Source organism: Ceratosolen solmsi, unplaced genomic scaffold (assembly GCF_000503995.2).
Source record: "Ceratosolen solmsi marchali unplaced genomic scaffold, CerSol_1.0 scaffold7, whole genome shotgun sequence".
Lineage (NCBI taxonomy): Eukaryota > Metazoa > Arthropoda > Insecta > Hymenoptera > Agaonidae > Ceratosolen > Ceratosolen solmsi.
Window position 1 is genome coordinate 4,256,149 of NW_011948413.1, and position 13,884 is coordinate 4,270,032.

General features: G+C 29.2%; 3 protein-coding genes across 3 annotated transcripts in view; 2 read left to right on the forward strand and 1 right to left on the reverse strand.

The window, feature by feature from the left end:
- Positions 1 to 3,913, forward strand: part of Rme-8 (receptor mediated endocytosis 8) — a 12,222-nt gene extending 8,309 nt beyond the window's left edge. Inside the window, exons 9-19 of the mRNA XM_011505977.1 lie at positions 1 to 110; positions 188 to 376; positions 455 to 967; positions 1,033 to 1,611; positions 1,695 to 2,127; positions 2,192 to 2,474; positions 2,549 to 2,762; positions 2,834 to 3,019; positions 3,093 to 3,233; positions 3,304 to 3,544; positions 3,616 to 3,913. The exon at positions 1 to 110 is cut by the window's left edge and continues 4 nt beyond it. Of these exons, the coding sequence (XP_011504279.1) occupies positions 1 to 110; positions 188 to 376; positions 455 to 967; positions 1,033 to 1,611; positions 1,695 to 2,127; positions 2,192 to 2,474; positions 2,549 to 2,762; positions 2,834 to 3,019; positions 3,093 to 3,233; positions 3,304 to 3,544; positions 3,616 to 3,731 (3,005 nt within the window). The 3' untranslated portion in view covers positions 3,732 to 3,913. The remainder of the gene's footprint in view (positions 111 to 187; positions 377 to 454; positions 968 to 1,032; positions 1,612 to 1,694; positions 2,128 to 2,191; positions 2,475 to 2,548; positions 2,763 to 2,833; positions 3,020 to 3,092; positions 3,234 to 3,303; positions 3,545 to 3,615) is intronic.
- Positions 3,914 to 7,705: 3,792 nt separating this feature from the next.
- LOC105367318 (NEDD8-conjugating enzyme UBE2F) lies at positions 7,706 to 9,380 on the forward strand. The gene is made up of 4 exons (XM_011505978.1): positions 7,706 to 7,991; positions 8,060 to 8,221; positions 8,285 to 8,446; positions 8,919 to 9,380. The coding sequence occupies exons 1-4, from the start codon at positions 7,881 to 7,883 to the stop codon at positions 9,033 to 9,035; spliced, it is 552 nt and encodes a 183-aa protein (XP_011504280.1). The 5' UTR covers positions 7,706 to 7,880; the 3' UTR covers positions 9,036 to 9,380.
- A 62-nt stretch (positions 9,381 to 9,442) lies between these two features.
- Positions 9,443 to 13,884, reverse strand: part of Obsc (Obscurin) — a 44,119-nt gene continuing 39,677 nt past the window's right edge. The window contains exons 35-36 of the mRNA XM_011505979.1: positions 12,190 to 13,847; positions 9,443 to 10,087 (exon numbers count right to left, since the gene is read on the reverse strand). Coding sequence (XP_011504281.1) covers positions 9,847 to 10,087; positions 12,190 to 13,847 — 1,899 coding nt within the window. The 3' untranslated portion in view covers positions 9,443 to 9,846. The remainder of the gene's footprint in view (positions 10,088 to 12,189; positions 13,848 to 13,884) is intronic.

A 13,884-nucleotide genomic window follows, 5' to 3' on the forward strand; every position in this document is an offset into this window, starting at 1 on the left:
TTCCTGCTGTACGATATCCACAATTGGAAAAAGAATTATTTTGTCAAATATTTTATTTGCGACATCTTTGTGACACTTTAAAATTTCCACAATGGCCTATTCCAGAGCCAGTAAGTAATACGTACTAGAATTTTATTATAATTATAGAATTGTATATAATAATTTAGATTTTATAATAAAAATTTAGGTGAAATTATTGAAAGACGTTTTGGATGCATGGAAAAAGGAAGTCGAAAAGAAGCCGCCTATTATGACTATAGATGAAGCATATAAAGTTCTGGGATTAAAAAGTGAACATCACGATGAAGCAGTAGTAAGAAAATCGTATTATAAATTGGCACAAATGTATCATCCTGATAAAAATCCACAAGGGAGAGTAAGTCCTGTCATTTATACATTACTAAAGAACCTTCTTATTTTCATTTAATTAAAATAATATTGTAATTTTTTTCAGGACAAGTTCGAAGCTGTTAATCAAGCTTATGAATTTCTTTGTAGCAGAAGCTGTTGGTCAGCTGATGGTCCAAATCCAGATAACATTGTTCTCATTCTTAAAACTCAAAGTATACTTTTTCACAGATATAAGGAAGAGCTTGAACCTTATAAATACGCAGGTTATCCGCAGTTAATAAAAACGGTTAAATTAGAAACGGACGACGAACGTTTATTTTCTAAAGCAGCGCCACTTCTTGCTGCAGCAAGTGAATTAGCATACCATACAGTTCATTGCTCAGCTCTTAATGCAGAAGAATTAAGAAGAGAAGGTGGATTGGATGTTCTATTAGACGCTTATAGTAGATGCGTATCTGTCTTAAACAAATCAAGTAAACCCAATGAAATAGCTGTTCAAGTTTGTATACATATAACTAAATGCTTCGCAGTAGCAGGTGCATTCCAAGGATGTAGAGACAAAATTGTCGAGCTTCCTCAATTAATTAAAGACTTGTGCAGAGTCTTACATTTTAAGGTAAGTCTTGCCGTAAATATAAGTGCATAGAGGTCAGTATTAAAATACATTTTAATTGGTTCTAGCACTTAACGAAATTATGCTCTGTGGCAACGGAATGTGTTTCATCGCTTGCTACAGACAGTATTCTTCAAATGCAGCTTTTGCAATCTGGAGCTTTATGGTATCTACTACTATTTATGTTTAATTATGATTACACATTAGAAGAAGGGGGAGTGGAGAGAAATCAAGATGAAAATAGACAAGAAGTTGCAAATAATTTAGCCAAACAAGCTGTAAAAGCTTGTACTAAATTAGGTGGTTATGTGACTGCTGAAGGTGTAACACCTTATAATCCATTAATAATAGCAGTTTTAGAAAGTTTGTTAACACCTTATTTAGCTAGACAGCTTGCTAATGATAAACCGGAGGAAATACTAAAAACTCTAAATTCTAATTGTTCGAATCCTTACTTAATATGGGACAACAGTACAAGAGCTGAATTAACGGAATATCTTGAAGGCAAGCTTCAGGACAAACTTAGTGGTAATGATAATTTTGAGCATAATTTTACCGATTTCAATTACACTGCGCACAAAGGAGAACTTGTCATTGGAGAAATATTCGTAAAAATTTTTAATGAACAACCAACTTTTGTGATTAAGGTAAGGAATAATTTATATAAATGTATATATAAATTTTTAATGTATATCTAAATATATATATATAAATTTGTAATCAATTCCAGAACCCTAAGGAATTTACGATTGATTTATTAGATTATTTAAAAAAATCTGCAGATTATATTAATTCACTAAATATTAATGTTACTTTAACAAAAAAAGATCATCAGAATTTACAGTGCATTGTCATGTCATTAGAGGCTTTAACAAATATTATTCAAAATAATCCTGGAGTAGAAATTCAATGTATCGGACATTTCGAATTACTATTTACGTTATCAAGTTGCAATAACTTCAATCCTATACAAAAAGCTGCTCTAAAAATTATAAATAATGTAACAAAGAATAAGAAATGTGTCAAGGACATAGCAGCCAGTGAGGTTATTCTACATTTAATATTATGCTTGAATAGCTTAAAAGATAGTCAATTATTGATTTTAGAAACGCTTTATGCTCTTATGGGTACAACAAAAATTGTTAAAGATGCATTGAATAAAGGTAAGCTGTTACATTTTAACCAATTTTACTATTTATCAATTAAATTTTATTTTATTTATAATAGGAGCGGTAATTTATATTTTGGATCTGTTTTGTAATTCAACCAATTTACAAATTCGTGAAACTGCAGCTGAATTATTGGCTAAAATGGCATCTGATAAATTAGCTGGACCAAAAGTCAAATTAGATTTATCGAAATTTTTACCTCGACTTTTCAGTGAAGCCATTCGTGATGCTCCAAAACAGTGTGTCCAAATGTTTGAAAGCAGACAAGAAAATCCTGAATTAATTTGGGATGATGAAACAAAATCAAAAATATCAAGAATAGTGACTGAATTAAAAGACGAGTAAGTCCCAAGGAGATTAAGAATCCATATTATACTCCTCGTGAATTCATATAAATACCTTTAATGTATTATAGATATTATCAACTGCAGTGTCGGAATCCTTATGCTGCATTAAGACTTCCAGATACTCAAAATAATATTGATATGGTAACAAATGAACCAGTAATAGGTGGAGTATATCTTAGACTATTTATAAGTAGTCCAGCATGGGCTCTTAGAAAACCAAAGGAATTTTTAAGTGAATTAATGGACACTATTTTAACTTTGATGTCTAAAGAAAAGACTGATGTAAGCATTGATGGTATAGTATACATTTACATTTTATAACAAACCAAAATTGATTATTTTTAACCAATTAGATGGATATGCTCGAATTGTGCACACAAGCCCTTGTATGTCTATTACAAGCTCAACCAGTGTTAGCAGATCAAATTCCCTCCTTGGGTCATATTCCAAGATTATGTCGACAAATGGCCATACAAAACAGTCAGCCAGCAGTTTATAAGTCCGCAATTCTAATACTTCATCAACTCGCAACTAGTGAAGTTAGTATATACGCAAAAAAAACATTATTTATAATTAATTATGTCGATCATTAATGATATTATTTTCTTCAAGATATGCATATCTTCTATCTGCCAAACAGAATGTATTAGTCCACTGAAACATGCAATGCAATCAAGAAAAGATATGATAGCAATAGCATGCGAAACACTGAACAGGCTTTTCTCAACAAATGAAGATAGACTCATTAAACAGGTAAGAATTGATGAATGTCATTAAGTATTATATTTTATCATAAAAAGTGTTAAACTAAATTGATGAACAGGCCTTAGAAGCTGAAATGGTACCATACCTATTGAAGATTCTCGAAGGTCGTTTGGATATCCTTGAAAATCCAGCCACTACAAAAGCACAGATTGTTAAAGCTTTAAAAGCCATGACAAGAAGTTTCTCATTAGGCGAGAAAGTTAATAATATACTTGATAGATCTAGTATATGGGCAGAGTACAAAGATCAGAGACATGATTTGTTTATTTCAAGTACATCAATGAGTGGCTATCTTACAGGTATATACTATCGCAAGTCTTCGAATAAAAATCGCAATTCTTATATTTAATTATTCTATTAAATATTTTAGCTGGAACACCTGTATCGGCTGGTTACTTAACAGCTGGACCAAGTGGTTCAATTCCAACTGGACCACCACCCGTTGATAAAGAAGATAACATTGTAAATAGAAAGGATAGTATCTAATACGGACAGAAATGAAAAGATATGTTTGAAAAATGTAAAAGCTCTCATTATCGAGATTTACAGTTTTATGTCCTGGTGCATCGAAACTACTTTATCTGTGATTTATGTAACTTTTAGAAAATGAGCTAAGGTTGTTCGTCTAAAATTTATTTCCAATTTCGACAATTTTATAAAATCATAGCACGTTCTTAATCTCTTAGTAATCTATTAAATAGTAGAGTTTCTTTCAATAATAGATGTAGCTTTTTACATATTTTACTAATATATTTTTAATTCAAATTAAAAAGAAATGAGATTAATTTCAAAAATCTTCACTTGACAAACTCTATAAAAAAAAAAATAAGAGGATACAAGTAAGAATTGACTTTAATGCCATTTTAAAGGCATTTATAAATTTTGCAATATATGCAATAAAATCAAAAATCAATACATCGATATATAATGACTTGAGTAGTCAGTAGGATTCATCTCATTCTGTGATAACAGGATTGCACATTAAAGTGAATTGTACGAGTGCATATATGCATTCTATAATATACCTGTAAAGAGTAATGCATTTCAACACAAAATTTTCATTAAATAATATTTAATGTTTATTTATTTCAATAAACAGATATGATTTTGCAAATGAATATAATAGCTACATTGTTATAATTTGTTACTATTATAGGATCAAATTTTTAAATATATCAATACGCGAGTGTTATATTGCATGTATAGTTTTACATGAAATATGAATCTGCCGAGCTCTTATTACTACAAACATTTTTATATAAATTTTATATAATGTTTTAAATTATATTAATTTTTATACACTTTGAATAAATTATAATTGATGACAAAGTTAATTTAATTCTAATGATCGTTAATAAAAAAGTTATTTAAGCATCAATTAAAAAGAATATATATTTGATAAAATTAAAAGAACATAGTAAATAAAATCATTATCAAGATTAACATTAGAAATCTTCAAATACATTAAATGAAATATTAACTACTATTAAATCTAATAAAATTATTATGTTAATCCATTTAACATTGCATTTTTTAAATAGTTCATATAAACTTTTTCATGATTAACTAATTTGAATATAAACATGCAATCTATGTGAAAATTGAGTTTATTTTATTTAGATACAATTAAAAAACTCGGTAAAACAATATAATAAATTTTGAAATCTATTTTATTGCAATATTTGTAATACTGCATTGATAAAATAAAAAAATTGCTTCTACTATCCATGTAAAAGGTTACAATAAATGGTTCATTTTAAATAGATTTTACATTTATAAACAATTGTATGCAGGAAAGTAATGCGGGAATGACTTTTTTATTTAATTACTACATATTCGTGTAAGTGGCAGAGTATTTATAACAAATGCTTGCAAAGATCATACAAAGTTGTAAATATTATATATAAAACATAGTTTTTGTCTACTAAAATGAGGTTAAATATTTCAGAATAAATATTGATTGTGGCAAATGAAACATTTTATATCAAATATCAGTTTAATTGTCTTTTACTGTGCTCTAACTTATTATTAGCTTTCCACTTATTTTCAAGTAAATAAACAATTTATTAAAAATATAATATATTATTTTTATCCAAAGTAAACTACGAATTTCAATTTGGAAAATGTTTAGAATTGCTTAAATAATGCAATTTTCAATGACAATAATCGGTCTAGTGCACAGTGATCACTTTTTCTTATAATTAAACTTTATATAAGCAATTATGTACATATGTACAAATTTTATTAAATCTGTACATTTTTCATATACTTGATAAGCAATTTCAAATAAATTACATAAAAAAAATTATTTTCTTTATTTAATTAATACTACATCGAAACTATATAAAAAAACTATTTCGTACATTGATACAATTTAGGTGTAGTATTATAACTTATTATAACTATATTTTATGATGAATAATTATTTGACAATAGTTTCAATTTGAAAATTTTAATTATTAACTTTTAAATCTGTGAACAAGTTCATTCATTATTTAGAACAAATTTTAGAGTAAAATATCTATACTTTATAAGACAGACATTGACATCCAAGCATTTTTTTATTTATCAAGTACATCTTTTGGTTTGTATAATAATGAGTTAATAAATTTATATATATTTCTATTTGATTCTGTTACATTCTATTTAATATTATTGCATAACATACAACTTTTCAGTTGCATATATTTATAGAGCAAAATATTTTTATGAATTATTTCACATTTAAAATTGTATTAAAAATACAAAATTTGTCAGATACTTTAAATTAACAAAAGTTGAAAGATATTTAAGATAACTGTAAAGTCTCAAACAAATTATATTACAATCATTAATTTTTAATTATTTTTTAATAAATCAAAGAAAGAAAGTATAAAAGTAAAACGCGTGGAAACTTTTTAAATTTATTCGTCTCTACAAAAAATAAAGATCCACGTATATTCATACTCTCTAGTTGATCCATATTCTTCTAGTTCGGCTAAGAAATAATTTTATGTATATAATTAAATTCAGAACTTTTATATAAGAGCTGTTTATTTCAGGACTTACATCATTTATATTTATTTAATTACATTCAAAGTTTATTCGTGAAATTCATATTTGACAGAAAAAGATTCACTTTTCTCATTTGGAACAATTAGCATTAATATAATGATAAATAAAAACTAAAAAGAATAAAGTGACGCCCAAAACATTAGAGAAAACTGCCAATTGCACGTCAGTAATCATCTGTAATAAAAATATTCTTTATTATTAAATGTTTATTCTAATTTGACATATATTTTTACCTTTAACAGATAATTATAAGATACAAAATGAAATTTGTACACGTATCAATGTATTAACAAAAAATTCTAACCAATAAATTACACTAATTTATTGATAGACCAAAAATTAAGAGAGTTAAGACATTGACTAAAACATTCTTATTTGGCAATGAACACCTTAAGACAAAATGGCGACCATAGTATTTTTTTACTCTATCAAATTACAATATTAGTAAATTAAAACTATGTGAAACTCATATTAAATAACAATCTTATTTTATACTAAAAGTAAATTTAAAGCATTATATTAAGAAAAAATACATATATTAATCATAAATATAATAAAAATAAAAAAAATGTTCAAATTTTATTTTAATTAATTTATCTTCTTTTTTAATTTCGTAATACATTGCTAAACTATTATTTCTTAATAATAATAATAATAATAGGCCAATACTTTAGTATAAACTGGGCTATTTAAACGTAATTTACAATTTTCGAACTATTACGATCATGTCCGTTAATTTCAAATAATGTAATACTTTATTTACTTTATTTCTTAATAAATTAAAAAGCATTTAACAAATATAAAGAAAATTGTAATTAAAATACAAATTATTTCCTTCAAATTGTAAAAATTGTTTAATTATCATAATAATCATATAATTATAATAATTTATAAAATTTCACGATATTATAAACCACACATTCTGTTATTTATAAATTTTTCTACAGTACTTTTAATTCAACATATCTAGGAGTGAGTACATATTTTTGTTAACAAAATCAAAAATGGTAGATTTAAATATCATATACACCATATAACCTGCTCTATCATACTCTAGCTATAGAAAATTATTTAACTTCTCGAGTATCTCCAGTTAAGAATAATTCTTTAATTATTTTTAAATATTAAAAGAATATACTTTAAAATTGTGAACAGAGTGTTCATAAAAATGAAGTTATTTTAAAAATAAATGTTGAAAAGTTATCTTTTTCTTTATAACCTACAAAGGATATTACAGTTAATAAGGAAATACTATAAATCCATCTAGTCATGACATTTCATGAGATAAAACAATGTAAAATAATTGTAATTACAAATACATGCTGTAGGTGAAAAACGTTAAAAAAAATAATACGTATTTCTAAATGACGTGAATTTAAAAGAAAAATTTATATAGGAAAAATATTTCATTGTGAAGTCGTTGCATTAAAAATTATTTCAATTGCTACTGTCCATTGCAACTTTTAGGTTAACTTCAATTAACATTTCTCATGTTTAACAAAATAAATATATCTCTAATATATTAGAATTTTTCAATATAACTAAAGAATCTACGTACTGAAATTGCATGTAATATATAGAATGATTACATTAAGAGGAAAACTCAAAAAAGATCCGGATGTATCAAATAGCAAGTCTCAGAATATTCCTAGCAAAAGAGTATCAATTAGAGATAAGTTACTTATAAAAGAGGTAATTATTAAAGATCGATATTAATTTTTTTTGTATTTTATTATTATTTCTGCTTATTTATATTTTAGGCGCAAGAAATGGAACAAACTCTTCCTATGACATGTCAAGTTACATTTAACGATCCACATTGTTTGTATGAATTTACATTACTGATTATACCAGATGAAGGATATTGGTGTGGAGGTCATTTTTATTTTCAAATTAATGTACCAGAAGAATATAATATGATTGTAAGTTATTGCAATTAATAATCTGTTTATCAACTATATTATGATTAATTTTTGTTACTTTAGCCGCCAAGAGTTAAATGTTTAACAAAATTGTGGCATCCTAATATAAGTGAGGAGGGTGATGTATGTTTATCAATTTTAAGGCAAAACAGTGTTGATGGAATGGGGTGGGCACCTACAAGGAAACTAAAAGATGTTGTTTGGGGTTTAAGTTCTCTGTTTACAGTAAGTATTTTATAATGTAAATATCTTGATTTTTAATCTCAAATTATAAACATATAATTAAATGTAATCTACAGTATTAAAAAGACAAAAAAATCAGTGAATAGTGTTATTTCTAAATATCTTATCAATACATTTCTAATAAATCAATTTTCTTTACAAAATCTAAAAATTCAAAAACGTATTACATTTTTGAGAATGACAAATACTTCTAACTTAAATATTTTTGCAAAATATAAAATTTCTACATATTGCATAGAATAACTAAGATAATACAAATATTTTATTGTAACATTATAAGTTTAAAATCACAATAGAAAATACTCTCAATTTTTAACAATTTATTTTAAACTACAAACTAAATTAAATTCTTATTTTCTCACTTTTTTCATTAGTATATGTTTTATATAAATTTATATTTTGCTCTTATAATATTTAAAATAAAATAATGCAAATTTTTTATAATTTATTTTAGGATTTATTAAATTTTGATGACCCTTTAAACAGAGAAGCGGCAGATTTATTTTCAAAGGATAAAGAGTTGTTTGGTATCAAAGTGAAAGAATATTTGATACAGTTTGCCAAAAGATGATTAAAACTAGAAAATCTGCAATGCCAAATATTGAATTCCTAGATTCTAGTGTTTTGTTTAAAACCATGGTGATGAATACAAACATTGAAATAATTGTACAAATTAATTGACAAATAATTCTTTATTTTTATGATACTAATTGTGATTTAAAAGCATTTGTCATGTGGTTTTTTACTTAAATCAACAAATTATTTAGTAACATTGTATTCCCTGCTTATTCTCAACAATACTTTCCTTTTAATAACTTGTAGAAATACAAATTGTACAAGCGCAACTTTTTTTACATGATTGCCAAGTATTGTGATACAGGGAGAAATTGATTTGTAAATAAAGGAAATTATTTAATATTAAAATAAAAAGAATCAAGTAGTTTTTAAATGGTTTAATGAAGAGTAGAAATCTTAATATCAGGCTTAACATTCTGTTTTATTAACGTATTTACTCTTGCTCGTATGAAAGGTCAAAATTACATAATTTAAAAAGAATAACGGGAGGATGTACAAAGGTTGACTACTTGAAACTATTAAATCTCAATTAGACATTTAACAGTTGTGATGACAAAATATAACAAATATATAGATTATAACAAGACAAAACAAGAAATACCTCCAATTGGACTTTTCCATTTAATATAACTAATTTTTATCTTCCCTTTTCTCTCGCATCGCGCGTTTATTCTCTCTCATTTTCTTTCTCACACGCACGCACGCACACACACACTTCCATTTTTCTCCATCTTTCTCACGCAGCTGACTAGATTCATTCGACTGAGAGTGTTGATTTAGTAGCCAAGCTTCCGAACGAAACACGTTCAGAATGTCGTGAGCAGCTCGTCCTGTATACTATTCGATCTAGCGAGTTGTCTGGATGAGCCTAATGCCTCGGCCAAAGCTTCACCTTGTGACGCCTGCCTGCGCTTCGCTTCGTGATATTCCTCGTTGTATTCCTTTAGCCTGTTACCCAAAAATACCGATCGTTCACGCTTCTTGATCATATACTCAGAAGGCATTAACCATCTGTGTTCATGGCATTCGTCGGCTGTTGGTCTTTTACTAAAACATTCAATAATAATTCAATAAATCTTTGTTTCATCTGTATTGTCATTAATAATAAAATTTGTTAATATCATCTAGATGTCTAAAGTTTTTCTAATCGTGCTCTGCAAAACTCTTTTAAAACCATAAAAAATAATTAAATATCTATTGATTTAAATATTACTTAATAATTAAAGTATTCAATTCTTTGTTTCAGTTGTAATGGATTTTAAAAATGATTAAATTGAAATAATTGCTATTCATTTCTTCTATAATAATTTCTATAATAATTTCTATTCTCTCTATACTTTTCAAAATATCAAATTGTTTTTGTATATTCAATATATCAAAGTAGATTAATTGATTATTATCATCAATCATAATTGTAGAATAAAAAAGACTTGTATGACATACATTTGAAACTGTAAATAAACAATATATTATAAATAATAAATCAAAAGTTATTAGAACTCATTATTTAGATAATAGTAATGTCAATTGGAGTGGTAGTGAAACAATACTACTTCAAAATGCAAATGTCTGCAGTCATATAAGTAAGAAGTATGCAGGAGTCGAGTATTTCTTATATGTTGCGAATCGAAATTTATTCAATCCCTCTTAAAATATTTGTTTCAAAATAAATATATTTTCTGTATATCCTGCATAAAATAATTTAAAATAATATTAACAAAAAATTGTTTTTCATTGTAAATAATTTAATTAAATATAATATTAAATATACATTTTCTTGCTTATATTGTGATACTCTTTTGTATACGTGAGTGCAAAATAAATACATTATTTAGAAAATTAAGTTTGAAAAAGTATTTTCAAAAAAAGGATAAATTTTTAAGTAACATTAAATTAATGTGCATCGTACACACAAATTGTTATATTGTTTATGAAAGAACATGTAGAATCATATTCATCAATCATATAAATATATATATATATATATATATAAAACTTTATAAAGTATAAAATAACTAAACTTAAAACACCATAGTTTCTTTGAAGTAAAAAATAATTTATCAAAGATACGAAATTTGGTAATAATATTTTTTTTTTAATATTTATTTAACTAAAGTATGAATCAAGTTGGAAAAATATTAATAAAAATTGTATGCATAACGATCTTACACTCTATTCTCAGTAAATAATAAGATTATAAACACTAATACATTTAGTGAAAAATACCGTATCGCGCAATTGCAGATAGTTATTTGATTTCTAAATGTAATTAAATAATGACAGGGGCGAGTAGATTTATTACGCGTAATCTAGTATAAGTATCACAAATTAAAGAGCCGATAATAATTTTAGTAATATGAATTAAAGTATAATTCATAAAAGACAAGGCTGCTTTCAATATTAATTTAGAACTTTAATCTTTATTATTTAATATTTATTTTCAATAAAATAACTGAATTATACTTATAAATATTTTATTTATTTATATTTCTCATATTGGTCAATTTTTTTTTTGTGCTTACATACATTGTTATTTATCAATATCAATTCAATATAATATTAATCATCATAATGTAATGCAATTTAAATGATGAATATTAATAATTACATAAGATCTACGTACTATACAGATATTATGCGTTATTAAATTTCTTTTTCTTTAACAACATGATTCTAATTATTACATTATTATGACGCGCGTCGAATTTCCTAAAAATTTACGTATCTTTAGAAATTAAAAAGTATACTAAAATATACTTGAAATTTGGACTTATTTCAATAAACTTTAGAATATCAAAATTTTTAATTTTGATTTCTACAGCTTTATAATAGATTTATGTTAATTCTATTTTATTGTAAAACAATAAGAATCTTATAATAAATGTCTTTAAAACATATATAAAAGAACTTTTGGTCAAATATATATATATATATATATATATATATCATTGATAACTATTAAGACAGTACATCACGTTATTAAGACCATAATTAAAATATTATATCGAATCTAAGAAAAATGAAAACATTTTATTATTCATCATTGTAATCATCATGGTGTTTGTAATTAAATAATCAAATAGTTAAATGCCTTAATTACAATGAACGAAACTCTCGTTCAGCTGTTAAAACGAGTATTTGGAGCCTACCTTGGAGAACGTTTGAAGACCATCATCAAGAAACGCGTAGCCTCCTGGGTCAACTCTTTGTATAAATATTCAAAGCGGTACCGCACGAAGGTGATGTTTTGTCTCGTTTCATTGGCATCCTCGCCACGAAAAGGTGAGACACCCGAGAGCAATACGTAAGCGAGTACTCCAACCTGCCAGATGTCCGACTGAGGAAAAGCGAGTTCGCCGTTAATTACTTCCGGCGATGAGTACTCCGGATGTCCGAGCATGGGCACGACGCAGCCCTTTTTGGAGATCCTGTGAGCCGCACCCATGTCAACCAGCTTGATCTGCACTTCACGCACCGAGGCCATTACCACGTTGTCCGGTTGGATATCGAGGTGGCAGAAGCCTCGCCAGTGCAAGTACTGCAACGCGTCTAGGAGCTGTGACACGACACTGGCCACGCAGTCTTCCGTATATTCATGTCGGCTTGCTAAGTAGGTCAGCACGTCAGCACCCTGCAGCTTCTCCATGATGATACAGGCAACCGGTGAACCAGCCGGCCGATAAGCCGCCTCCAGCTGGGCGATTCGCTCATGGCGTAGCGAACGCAACGCCTCGAACTCTTCGTTGACGCGCTGCTCTATCTCCGGGCGCAGTTCGAACATCTTAGCAACGACCACGCGTTCTGTCTCGCGCTCCACGCCCTTTGCTACCAAGGAGAATTGTCCCCGGTAGAGTTCCGACACGAAACTATAACGCTCGGCGATACGGGACTCGCGGTCCCAGTCGGGTGGCGAGGCCTCTGCGGCGTAATCCGGTCGCGATCTCGATTCTTCCACGAGTATCTCTCGGCCCGACTCGGTCAAGCGCTGCGCAAGATTCATTGCGCGTGTCAACGTCAGCGCGGGCACCTCCTCTTGGATCGAGCGTGTGCGCATAAGCCGTGTTGGTACGCCAAACTCGCTCCATCCAAGTCGATTGCGCGCCGATAATCGGAAATTATAACTGACTCCGGGCTCGAGATCGTGCACAAGGAAGAACTCGTGATCGATGTTACGGGCGACGACGATCCACTCGACCGCATCGGCACGCCGACACTCGAGCGCGTAACAGAGGATGGGCGCGTTACCATTGTACCTAGGCTGTCGCCAGCGCAACAGGATTTCAGTGCACGAGGCATCGCTGAGCTCGGGAGAGTCAGGTGCACAAGGCAATGTGGCACGGATGAGACGCATGCGAGTCGTCGTTTGGCCGATTTTGTTGCGCGCAACAATCTTGTAGATGCCGAAGTCGTGCTCGCGCGCGGGCTCGAGAGTCAGGACGGAACGTCCATCATCATCCTCAGTAAGATGAACGCGGCTGCTCTGCTGGACGAGGCAATCGTTTTTGAACCACTGGATGATGGGTCTGGGGCTGCCAATCGCCAGGCAGCTCAGCTGTATGGTCTCGCCCTCCTTCATCGGCTGAGTGCGCGGCTTCTCGCGAAAGAACGGTGGCTGTCCGGGCTGCTTGCTCTCGAGGAGGGCCTCGACCTCGGTGTAGCTGTCGAGGCGCGTGCCGAGTTCGTGACGCAATCGGCGCGGTGCAGCTGGTTCTCCAGTCCCATAACCAATAATACGATTTTTGCGCTCATCGTCAATTTCTTCATCCATGACATCGGTAAAGCGACGCCGTTCCCGGATCGCTGGAGTCTGCAATGATGTTTCGGCTATTAAATTGCCCGCTCGA

Bases quoted from the DNA above. Each gene is read 5' to 3' on its own strand.
- LOC105367318 (XM_011505978.1), top strand. From the start codon at position 7,881: ATGATTACATTAAGAGGAAAACTCAAAAAAGATCCGGATGTATCAAAT. The intron at 7,992-8,059 runs GTAATTATTAAA...TTTATATTTTAG, and splicing joins ATAAGTTACTTATAAAAGAG to GCGCAAGAAATGGAACAAAC. The intron at 8,222-8,284 runs GTAAGTTATTGC...TTGTTACTTTAG, and splicing joins CAGAAGAATATAATATGATT to CCGCCAAGAGTTAAATGTTT.